General features: G+C 42.2%; 1 protein-coding gene across 4 annotated transcripts in view; it reads right to left on the bottom strand.

The window, feature by feature from the left end:
- Positions 1 to 6,890: 6,890 nt before the first annotated feature.
- Positions 6,891 to 12,883, bottom strand: part of SLC24A2 (solute carrier family 24 member 2) — a 287,097-nt gene continuing 281,104 nt past the window's right edge. For all 4 annotated transcript variants that reach the window (XM_055428161.2, XM_088837683.1, XM_088837684.1 and 1 more), the window contains 2 exons: positions 10,300 to 10,466; positions 6,891 to 7,140 (listed from right to left, as the gene is read on the bottom strand). In XM_055428161.2, coding sequence (XP_055284136.2) covers positions 6,891 to 7,140; positions 10,300 to 10,466 — 417 coding nt within the window. The remainder of the gene's footprint in view (positions 7,141 to 10,299; positions 10,467 to 12,883) is intronic.

Here is a 12,883-nt window from a genome sequence, read left to right as displayed (position 1 = left end):
CAGGTTCTCAGCCTTTTGGTGAACTGTAGCCCATTTTCCTGGGCCAGGACACCAGTCACCAATCTTATAATTCCCATCCAGCCCACCACACAAGGAAGTAAATGTGCTGTGAGACTGGGATATGAGAGGCAGTCCAATCATTCCCCCCATTTCCTATTGAGAGCAAAAATGGAAATTCCTTTTGGTAAATCAATGCAGGTAAGTGCAGATCCGGAGTTTCTGAATGATCTCCAGTGCTGTCTCCCCCATTCTGAGTTCTTGAGTGTAGGACTGTGACCTTAAAGACTAAGTGCATGAATTTGACCTCACCAGAGCCTCAACTTTTCACCAGAGGACAAATGCCTGTTAGTTAGTACTTGTTGAGTTGAGGCCCACTAGTGCTCTTAAGGTGTAGTTGAGATTCTAGTCTCTTGTGGTGGTGAATTCTGTACACATTTTAGTATCAATGAGGAGGAATTCCCCGCCCCGAAGAAACAGTTGATTATAAAAAACATAAGATGCTGGGGACCCAGGGCTAGCATTTTTCTATCGTCACCTTAATGCAAAGATGAAGAAAAAGTTCATTAGACTTGCCAGGTACAAGTGAAGCGGAGAGGCTGGTGGTGAGAGCCCGGAAGGGGAGTAAGCACTGGGCCCAACCTAGACTTGAAAATTGGAAGTGGGATTAGAAAGAAACAGATTGAGACTTAGTAAGGCCCAAGGAAGAGGGGCTCCACTGGAGGTAAGAACACTCAACCAAATGCACCGGGGCAAGCTGAGAAACACGCGTGCTTCACCCGATTGCCTTGCAGAAAGATACCGAAGTCAGGGAACACGAGCTTAGTGTGAATTAGCAATGAAGTGCGAATTTCTAAAAGGTAAGGGCCACAGAGAGGTCCTGAAACAGGGGCAAACACTGGGTCTGAGGCTGTCCTTCCATCTTTTTCATACCTTATACTTGTGTCATGATTAGTCAAAAGGTTCCTGATTTCAGAGCAACATCAAGCATCTTAAAGGCTTAGTAGAGAAGAATTTAAAAATTATTGAGGGTTAGAAAAAAAAAGACTCAGAAATAAAAATCCAAAGATACTTTGGATGAAAATAGAGAAAGGGTTCTATAGTGGTGACTCCCAGCTCTGTAGGGGTAAATAGTGAACAGTGCCCAGATGCAGCTCTTTTCTGCTGAACAGACCAAAAAAAAAAAAGGTAAACTCATTTCCCTGGGGGGTCAGAACCTGGAGGAAGACTTCTCTGACATGATGGTTGTCAATGTTAACAGTTGATGGATCGGGGTTATACCAGGAACATCAGTGCTAAGGATCCCTCCTACAAAGGGGCTGTCATTTGGATCAGGGTAATACATTGAACAAGCTCTCTTGCCAGAATTAAACCTTTGGCAAACTCAAGGTAAATTCCATGGAACTCTTTCAGACCAAGGTCTTTTACCTGCTTTAAAAAAATTCTTTAAGGTTTTTCAGTCTGTCAACCAATCATTTAGTGGAAGGGCGTCGGCTTAATTTGGTATCCCATAGCGTCTCTATTTGTTCACTGATTTGAATAGAGTTGTCTATCCAGTCACAGTTACAGGCTGATTTTTCTCTCTAAAAATCTGGCTGACTTGGGGATTTCTGGGTCCTTTGTAGCCTATTCTCACTTTGTTTAAAGAAAAGTGCCACCAAAGACCATGATGGAAACCAGGGGGTGCTGGGCAAGGCTGATGCCCTGGCTGGGAGGAATGTGGGGAGAGTGGCAGTGAGCACAGTGTTTACGGGCATCGAGGTGAAAGCACGTACTACTTCCTTAACAAACAGGAGTGCACCTGTGTTTTCTACAGTCATCTAAACGCTCACGGCGATATCTGGCCAAAGTCAGCGCCATATTAAAGCTCCCCGTGAAGTGGGGGAAAGAAAAGCATGATGGTCTCCTGAGAAGTAAGGAGTTCAGCTGTCTTTGAGTATGTCTTGCTTGCTTTTCTTATCAGCTAGGTATTTCAAAGAATAGGAAGCTGTGGGATTAAAAAACACAAAGCTACAAAGGCAAGGAGCAGTAGAGTGGAGGCCCTTACCTCTCTTCCCAAGGACTTCTTGAGAGAGAAACTTTTTTTTTCTGGGACTCTATGTAAACTTCATTGGGGAAAAAAGCCTGAAATTTGTAATTATTTAACACTACATATATATATATATATATATCTCAACAGGACACTGGCTTTCTTGGGGATCCTAGTAAAAGTAAATTAATTCCCCATTTCTTCCTTTTCCTTATTATTTTTCAATAACTCTCTTCATGACCAGCCCTTACCTACTAATTGAAGACAGTCTTGCTGAGGGAGGTTCAGGAGTTGAGGATAAGTCTTTTAAAAATATTAAGCCAGGTGGTTATGTAAGATCTGGCTTAGCAAGTCTGGGCATTAGCTTCTGAAACAAGTTTTCAGGAGACAGTTGATTTTTCCAGAAATCACCATGAGAACAGGTTCCCTTTATTTCTTCTAGAACAGAGCTGCTACTTGGAGAAGGAAATGGCACCCTACTCCAGTACTCTTGTCTGAAAAATCCCATGGATGGAGGAGCCTGGTAGGCTACAGTCCATCGGGTCGTGAAGAGTCGGATATGACTGACTTCACTTTCACTTTTCACTTTCATGCATTGGAGAAGGAAATGGCAACCCACTCCAGTATTCTTGCCTAGAGAATCCCAGGGCCGGAGGAGCCTGGTGGGCTGCTGTCTATGGGGTCGCACAGAGTCAGATACGACTGAAGCGACTTAGCAGCAGCAGCAGAGCTGCTACTTACAGCCACTTAATTATTGGAGTAACAATCTGTCCAGGTGTAGGGAGCATTGCATGCTTTTAATCTTGTGTGTGTGTGTGGGTGTGTGTGTTGGTAGATGTAGGGAAGAAAGCAGACTGAAGTTTTCTGAAATGCTTGGATTCAGATGGGCATTAGACCCATGTCAGATACGCCAATCAGCAATTTCAGCAGAGTGGTTAACATTAGTCCCATCTTTTCCAGCTGTCTTTCTGGCCAGCAGCTTTAGCTGCTGTCACATCCCTGACCAGCTTTCTGTTAAGGTGGTCTGGGGGTGGCAGGGCTCCCCTTGACAGCTCATTCCAGTCACAGAGGAGTGTAAGAGCTGTTAGCGATGGTGGGGAGCGGGCTTAATTTCCCTGCCCAGCAGGGATGTACATTAATATTATCAAATGTCTCATCGGCAAGGCAGCTGTGTTTAGCCAAAAGGCCTCCAAACACCTGATTCATGTCTTCCCTAGAAAATAAATTATAATGGCCCCTGTCAGCTGACACCTGTTAGAAGCCTTACAAAGCATTTTGCCCGAATATGAAACAGTTCTCTGCCTCTTTTTATAATCTTCTGGGCAAGGCTTTAGGAAATTCTGCTGCATCGGCCAAACTCATAACATCCCTCTGCCTTAGTCTCTGCATGGCTGTGTTTTCTGATCTGCCCCACCTGGCTCAGCTTAGGTTTGGGAAGCTGCCTGCAGATCATCTCATTTCCAGCCTCAGTTCTTTAGGGTCTAGAAGGTTCAGAAGGCAGCTCGACTCAGCATGGGCATTCCAAGATGCATTTGAGAAGGTTCTATTTGAGTATTCTCCGCGTGAGCAAAGTCGTTCTCCTGTCCTGAGCCTGCCTAGGATGTCAGGGGAGGTGACAGCAAGCAAGACCTGCTTGGTTCACTGCAGGTAAAGGGAACCACTTGGGGACAGCTTGTTTACTTTAGATCAAACAGTAAGAGGTGGGCTCTTGAATTTTTGATATTTTATATCCTGCTCCAGAAAACCAAAGAGGGTATCAGTTGTCTGTTTTTCCCCCTGTACTTTTCCATTGTGTATTCTTTGCCTCTACATTAGCAATACGACTGGTGACTTCTATAAGGCTGTAAATCTATATTCTTGGGGCAAGAAAATATACAAGAGAGGTGCCTACGTGGATGTTTGGATGGCCTGTGGACAAAGCAAACCTCATGTGAGCAGGAGGTAATGTTCCCTTTGGTCACTGGTGTGCATGTTTTCCCTTTTCCTTCACTAAGGGAAACTTTGCTGCTCCCTGCTTTTGAATTCTGAATATAATTGGGTCAGAGGGTGATGATGTAAGTGATATATACTGTATAGATAGATTTGGTATGAAGATACATAGTATTTACACAGGCACTAGGGATGAGCTACTCAGAAAACCATGTTGTGGAAAGTTCTTATAATTACGGTAACAATCCAAATGCTTTTAAAGATCCACGGTTGCACCTATAGTCTTCTCTCTGGGTTTAGCCAAGCCCAGCACATAACCTCACAGACACCTTATGGGGGAGAGATGCCTGCATGCCAGCAAGCTAGCGGACACGCTACACCCTTGAGGTGGGAAGTGGGCTTGGAAATAGCAGCTTCTCAAATGCAATCAATTTTCATGATTGACAACACTCCCTCAGAAGGGAGCTCCCAGGTAAGTCAACGCTCTCAGGCTGCTTGTATGAGTCTTCACCGTGAGCTAAGAATGAACAGGAAAGACAGACAGGAGGAAGGGAAGAGCCAGAAGAAGAACAGGGTTGCACCCAACACCCCTCGTCCTTTCTGGATTTACACAGTCTATCTGCCACTGAGTCAGTCACCTATTCAATCCTTCTTTCACACAACAAACCAGTCAATAATATACATTCACACAACAAACAACTCTGCTCCCCTTCAAGTAATGCACAGGGAAAGCCATCAGAGTTTCTAACTCAATGTTCACTGGTTCCTTCTCTTTCAAGGGAATCAGCACAAATTCTTGTCTCAACACAATATCCTGCCCTTGAAGTAGGAACCCTGGACCTCTCTCATGCAATTGAATGCTCAACTTTGCAAAGCTGGAGAGACTGGGAAGCTGGCCTTTTGGGCCACCCTCTTGGCTGCTGCCATTGTGGCTTCTTGCTTTCCCATTGGGCCTCCACTCGGAAGAGCTGCCTGTGACTGCTGTGCTGTGTGGGGTGAGCTGAGGTTTTGTGGAAGGAATGCTGAGCTTGCTCTTAACCTTTACTCAGTTGTGAGCATTGCATCCTGTCTCCCCGCCTTAGGAGGGATGCGCTCACAGCAAAATCGTAGCAGCAGCAGTGACAACCGACTGGGGAGAGGAAATCACATGCAGCAGTCCTCAGACGTGGTGCCCACTTAGATGTAGGAGGGCTACACAGTAAGGGGTGTCTTCTATTTACCTTCAAATGATTATAAGGATGCAAAGTTTGGGGAAATGAAAATGCATATTTTTCACTAATTTAGTCTGCCTCACCTTTCTCTGTTGGTTTTATTGCCATAGACCTGAGAAATCATATAAAGTGTCAAACAGAACTTGGGTGTACTGAATGAATGAAATGAAAATGTCCCATGAATGCTCTGGAAATCAGAACCTCAGAGTGACTGGCTTGAAGACAGTGTAAAGAAGCTGTTGAGCATAGTCTGCAGTGTACTCTGTGAGCTGGAAAGACTCCCTGATGGGACCCTCATGGCAGGAGAGACCAAATCCTGGTCCTGGAACTACTAGACAGAAGACCCAGAAAATTTCCTGGTGAACAAACACCTTTCCAAACATCTCTAAGCTACCTCAATCCACGCAGTATTGATCAGCGTCAATCTAGTTCTACTGGTTGGAGGAAGAGTGATGTCTTTCTTCAGCCACTGAAGCCCTTGATGACCACACTGGAAGATGCTTTAAAGAACCACACTGTTAGGGAGCAAGTTCCACTGAGCACCTCTACTGGATGGTATTTCTTAGTGCATATCCAGGCTCTCTTGGCAGGCATTTTGATTATACATCAAGCACCTTAGCATCAAGATACATCTGAATGACAATTACAGCTAAATTTGCCCCCTTCTTTGGATGATAATGGGACATGCATTGGAACAATATAGGTTCAGTTTATATAGTTTTGCTGTCCTAGAAGAGCACTAATTTGGTTTGCAATCATATTTTCTACTTGCATGCTGGGGCATTATATAAAAAACAAACAACCTCTCCCAAACCCAACCCTGGTCACCTCCCTCTTGTCCCCAACCAGTATCCGCCCAATCTGGGTTTTACCTCCAGATGTCCCAATAACCCTGTGGGTTTCAGATAGTGTACCTCAGTTAGATTGGGCAGATGGTCTTCCCAGTTTGGCTTGTGGGAATGTTTTGGAGGGCTCATATTAGTTTCTCTATGGACCCTTTCCACCCAGCCCTACCTTCTGCAACATATTTTCCTTAAATACCTGTCATACCAGGCAGAATCCCAATATGTCCAAGGTAGGTTGAAGTTCACAGCAATGATTCTCTCAGCTCACCTCTTGCACTTAAGAGGTAAAGCTCAGACTGAAGGTTGATGCCCCTTTTCAAATAGGTACTAGAAATATACTAGAGCTGTCCCTGAAAAGATGCATTTGTATATATATATATATGTATATATATATATGACTTCTTATATATATATATATATATATGTTTTCTTTGTGTCTGTATACAGGTATAGACTACTCTCTAGGTGTGGAAGGAGAGGTATCAGTACAGGAACAGGCGGGGGTGTGTTCAGGTGCATCTGTATATAATATGTATATTTTATATGTATATATATCACCTTTGTCATTGTTTGTATCATTATGATGAATATACCTCTGACCAGCAAGGAGTACCTGTCAGCGATGCAGGCTGAGAAGCCTCAAACGCGGGGATCTGTTTGTCACTTGCATGGAGCTGCTGCAGGAGGCAAGGGGGGGAGCAGCCCCATGAAACGAGCTGGCCCTGCGTGAATCCATCCCTCGTCAAATCCGCCAAGGAGGGATGCTCAGAAAGCCCCGGGCTGTGGGCCTGCTGCCTCTTCTCCGGAGGTCATGGAGCCTACAACCCAGAGCGGAGAGGGACTGTCCATGCTATTGGCTCAAGATTATGGCTTTTCCCACTAGATGGAGACAGGGCACACGAGGATTCTGTCTTCGAGGAGGACGCTGACCACCAGGAACACAAAGTAGAGGCCGAACATGATGAAGCCCAGCACTTTGTTCATCCGCCACTTGCAGAGGGCAATGGAGAGGATGACGAAGAGCAGCATGATGAAGAGGAGGACGATGGCGCAGAAGAGCCCGTTGCTGCTGACGGCCACGGGCTGGAACCTGTGAATGACCGTGTAGAGGAGCCAGGGCAGCGGGAGCCTGTGGGGGAGAAGCGGGGTGTACGGGGCCGCAGTCAGACACGTCGAGGAAGGCACAGGATGGAACAGATGGGGTCTGGTTGGAAACCACTGTCCTGTTAGGTTCACTATGACTTGCGCCTGATTGGCCCAGGCAATCATACAGGGAAGTCAAGAGACCTTTAAAACCCTTTATTTCCTGACCGCATGAGGGAGAGCAGAGAGCATTTATTCTCTGGTTGAATAAGATCAAAGGCTGCTACAGGTGATTTCTGAATTTGATTTGAAATAATTGTTTGTTTCCTTTCAAAGATTAAAGTGTTATTCTTAGTCCTAAAGAGATGAATTGGAGGATGTGTACAGGGTGACAGGAGGAGATGATAAAATGTTGAAAAGGGTATAGAAATTAGCAGTGAAAATGGCCAAATTATTATTTTCTAAATGGAGACAGAGACTAACAATGACACATCCAATTCTGGTGAAGTTGCGGTTGACAGAACTACAAATAGGTAAAAACCCTTTGGGGCAAATACAACATTTTTAATACGTTTGACCTATCAGTTCGGTTGTCAGGGATCAAGCAGAAGGAATAATTCAAAATGCAGAGGCAACTTTTTTCAGAAAGATGATCATTCCAGTGTTACTCTGAGTAGCGAAACATCAGGGACACCTTAATCTCATGTAACAGGCAGTTAGTTAAATAGCAAACTGTTAAGTCAATGTAATGTTATATAGCTATTAAAATCATAAACTTAAAATGATACAGGCAAATGCCCATGATATGATTCTATAAAAAGGCTATGCATAAAAATAGCAATTTAACTTCAATAATGAATTAGAGAGGTGTTGGTTTGTATTTATGTTTTATATATGCTTATATGATGGCTTGTGTTATGCTTTATGTGTATTTCTAAATCCTTTACCTCGAGTATGTATCAAGAAGAAAATGCTACCAAGACTATGGAGAAACTGTTACACTCAATATATTGCTAATAACTTTGTAAATTGGTATAAACTCTTGGAAGAGACCTTTTGGAAAAATATACTACATCAATAGCCATTGAAACATTTATAATCTTTGATCCATCAATATTTCTTTAAAAATTTACCCTAATAAAATAATTAAAAGAGATGTTTCTCCTCATAAAGTTTCATAAAACACTCATGCTATCAGAAAATTGAAAAAATACAAAGGTCCTACTAAAGGGTAATGGTTAAACTGAAAGTAACAAGATGGAATATTTTGAAGCTGTAGAATATTAATTATGAACGAAGAAACTTAGAAAATAATGGCTGACTTACTAATTTACTCATAGAGGCCTATTCTTTGCTAGGCATAAATGGCTTTAAAATGGAAAAATAAAAGCCCTCCAACAGAGCAAAACTGATTATTCACTAAGAAAACTTTGTGAAATGTTAGGAGAAAAATGCACAAAAGTTAAATGTTTGGGGGTAGTAGGATTAGGGAAGATTTTCTTTAAACCTCCATTTAAGTTACAACATATGTATAATTTAAGAACAATGAACAAAAAGCATTTTGTAATTCACTAGAATACTTTTGGAAAACATGATAAATATATCTCAAAGAACACATAATTTTCCCCACTATGTAAGATTTTCTCTTTTTATACTACAGAATATTTTCTTTCTATTTGTACAAGGTATTGACCAAGAAAACTACTTTAAATGTGTGGGCAGCAGAACTGAGAAACACTGTTTATACCAGGGATGTCCCTCTTTTTAAAAACACACCTTTTCAGGCATTCATTCACTCATCCATCCATCCATCCATTCGTTCTACAAACATGTGCCAAGCCACTGCCATGCATTAGACATTGTATTAGGTTTTGGGGAGTTCTTGTTCTTGGGGAGTTCACAGTCTAGCAGACAGACTGATATACATGACCTTGACAAGAGTGTGAGCTACAGATACCCAGAGTGTCTACAGGAGCACAGACCTCCAGGCCAGGCTTAAAGGGATCAGAAAACCAGGATTCGAGTTGACACTGGAAGGGTAAACTGGAGTTTTCCAGACAGACAAGCAGTGAGGGCTCTCGAGGGAGAGATGCCAGCAAAGGAAGAAAGTGTGGTAGGAGAGGGCCTCTGAACTCTAAGGTGCTACCGACAGTGAAGCTCAGAGCAGGGTTTTATGTTCAGATAGTGCTGGACTTGAGAGCATAGACTCTGTTCAAATCCCAGCTCTCTCATTACTCATTGTGGGAACCCTGTGCCCTTCAGTTTCCTTACCTGAAAAGTGGGGGTGATAAACACACCTCATGTGTGGCTTAGGTAGACAGAAATGTATGTATAGCATATGTGGTAGATAATGAAAAAACTATATATTAGGTAATGGAAAAGATAAAAGAGAACAGTGTTGAACAAGATGTTCAGTGAGAAAGATTCATTTTTAATGGTCTTCCAAACTCAAGTGCCAAGAGGCCAGTTCTTCTGGGAACACAAGGATAATATCCTATGTCTTACTTTCTCAGGGGACTGCCTTTTGGGGTTACTTTGGAGACGACTTTTACTTTGGACATGTTAAATGAAATGATAGAAATAACAGCTTCTCTCCACAGTCAGATACACTTTAGAGATTATTCGTGTTGAGAATTTCAGCTTGCTTAACTGTAAGAACAGAGCTCATTGTCTAACTTTCAAAAAAAACCTAGAATATCCTCACCAGCATGGATAAAGAAACGATAACGCCAAACCTGCTAGTGTTTTCCAAGGAAGGAGATGGGATATTTTTTTCCTGGCCTATGTTTTAGTCTGCTTTCCAAATCTCATCTGAGGCTGGTGGGAACTTTAATTAGAATTAGAACATGGAAAAAAAAAATACTGTGAAACCACCAGAGTATCTCAGTCACATATGAATGTTGAATATTCATGACATGTAGCCAATGCAGTTTTGTAGGTGAAATTTTCTTAAAGTATTTCCCACAACACCAACTCTCTATGTAAGTATGTGTTTCTCCCTGTTCAAGGATAACTTGTTCTTCATGAAGTTCTGTGAAAATGAAAAATGGAGTTGGTGAAACTGAATGATACTACCCGTCTTTTCTTTCTGTTGGTATTGGTTGGTTTTGGGCTCTGAGATACTGGTCGTGACTTCACAAGCTTCTGAGAAGAGAAAGACAGTGGTGGAGCTGACGTGACCCTTTATAGAATGAGTTCTACTCACCCCACGGTGATGTCAAAAATGTTGCTTCCAACAGAGCTGGACACGGCCATGTCCCCAAGTCCCTTCCGGGCCACTATGACACTGGTGATCAGGTCAGGGATTGAAGTCCCAGCGGCCAAGATGGTCAGACCCATGATCTCTTCACTAATACCAATTGTCTCTCCAACCTAAAAGCCATGACAGGGGCAAACAGAGGAGTGTTTGAAGTCACAAAACCATCAAGACCACTAACATTTCAATGCAACTCCTTTTTAATGAATTCTTACTCTGTGCTGTGCTGGGTGTTGAGATAATAACAATGAATAAGCCACAATCTTTGACAGAAAGATTTATATTTTAATGATACTCAGACCCAAGAGATCAGGAATGTTTGCACAAGGATTAAATAGGTAATCTGAAAAAAAGAGCTACAGAAGACTAGAATGCAGCCTCTATTTGATTTTTATCAAGACCAGGCAGGGGAAGCAGAAGATCAGAGTTATCAGTGCCAATTGGTCATTGGCCCCATGGGCCAGTGCCTGACAATGGCACCAGATCATGTAGCAAATGTGCCCCTTAATTTATGATTGAAGATTAAGAATTGATACCCAGTGTCCCCATTTTCCCTTAACATCTCCTATTGTCTGTAACCCACTCTTAAACATTTTTAGACTGTACCATTTGCACAGAAAATTTGATTTTGGGTGTTTTTGGGTTTGGTAACACAGGACTGTAAGTCAGCAAGGCAGCCATGGAGCAAGCAACAGTTAGGAAATCAGAGGACTTTGGTCCAAGGTCTGGCTCTGGCATTTATTAAGTACTTGACTTAGTGCTAACTGGACCAATTGGGCAATGTCTTTGATCCTCAATTTCTTTCTTTTTCTTCCAGTTTTATTGAGATGTAATTGACATATAGCTCACATAGATGTCACTTTCTAATGGAGAGCAGTGAACCACGAGGGCAGGTATACTAGTTCAGTTCCCTAGGCTCTGGGGCAGGTGTGACTATCAAATAAAAACAGTTTCCAACTATGCTTTTAAGCTAGTGGGAACCAGCTAGTATTGGCAAAACTGAGCATAACAAATAGTTGAGCACTAAATGGTGCACTTCCTATCAAAGGTGCAAACGATAGAATTAGTGCTACAGACTTATAACAGAATCTGCTATTTGATCAGATGCCTGGATGTCTTGAAAGAGAAAAGCATTTCTTCAGTGAAAAGAAAGAGAAATGTCTCATTCATTATTGGCAAATAAGGCTTCTCTTTGTGCACTCTATATTTTTGGGCTGTTTTTTTTTTTTTGATAATTATAATTGTTCCAGGGATTGTGTTTGTACTTTTCTACAAAAGAATGAAAAGACAATAAGATTGTGAAATTAAAATAATCATTAAAAAGTAAAGAAAAAGATGGAAGCTTGTAGGATGATATTTTCGAGGAAGGCTAAAGAAAAACATATTCCAGTAAGTGAAAAAAAATCACTATTTTTTCTTTATCTGTACATGGAAGAACAAAAATAATTATTATGGCAGGCCATTATATATGTTATAAATGGCAAACATTCATAGCCTGGAAATCTGGAGGTTGAGAAACAGCTTTTTAACTTTTTTTAACAGGTATGCTCAGTCGTGTCCAACTCTGTGTGTGACGTCATGGACTGCAGCCCACCAGGCTCCTCTGTCCATGGGATTTCCCAGGCAAGAATACTGGAGTGGGTTACCATTTCTCTGTCCAGGGGATTTTCCCGACCCAGGGACTGAAACTTCTGAGGTGATTTCTGTTGGATATTGTTAGCAAACAATGACTTGGGGGCAAACAGAATGTCTTCAGGGGGCCAGTGATTTTTGGAAATACTGAAGAAGAGTAATCTGAAGTCGATGTCAGTAAAATAAATGTGATAAGAATAATATGAAATACACTGTAGGAATAACGCTTGGTTTATCAGCCAATATTTTCAGTGGATGTTGTTAGTGATGCCATATGTTCTTTCTAAAAAAAATTAAGGTATAATTTACATACAGGAAAATTCACCCTTTATAAAAAAGCATACAGTTTTGTGAGTTTTGACAAATATATGCAATCCTGTTTCTCCACACCCTCATCAACAAATGGTATTGTCTGTCTTTTTGGTTGTGGTTGTCCTAATGGTTGTGAAGTGGTATCTTATGATTATTTTTCAGTTCAGTTCAGTTCAGTTCAGTCGCTCAGTCATGTCCGACTCTCTGCGACCCTATGAGTCACAGCACGCCAGGTCTCCCTGTCCATCACCAACTCCCGGAGTTCACTCACACTCATGTCCATCGAGTCGGTGATGCCATCCAGCCATCTCATCCTCTGTCGTCCCCTTCTCCCACCCCCAACCTTTCCCAGCATCAGAGTCTTTTCCAGTGAGTCAACTCGTCGCATGAGGTGGCCAAAGTATTGCAGTTTCAAACAACTTTAATTAGCTGTAAGCTTAACTCTTTATCTGTAAACTGTGGATAACAATATTACCTCCCCCACAGAATTTATACCCATGTAGAAGGACAAAGGGAGGTGAATTGTCCATATTCAGGTAGTACACAGTCAATAATGGTAACTGTTAGTACCTCTGAGAACATATGACCG

This window comes from Moschus berezovskii, chromosome 7, assembly GCF_049115385.1.
Source record: "Moschus berezovskii isolate FMDL1 chromosome 7, NW_MosBer_1.0, whole genome shotgun sequence".
NCBI lineage: Eukaryota > Metazoa > Chordata > Mammalia > Artiodactyla > Moschidae > Moschus > Moschus berezovskii.
The sequence above is the reverse complement of the archived record's forward strand: the minus strand, read 5'-3'. Positions and strand labels throughout refer to the sequence as shown.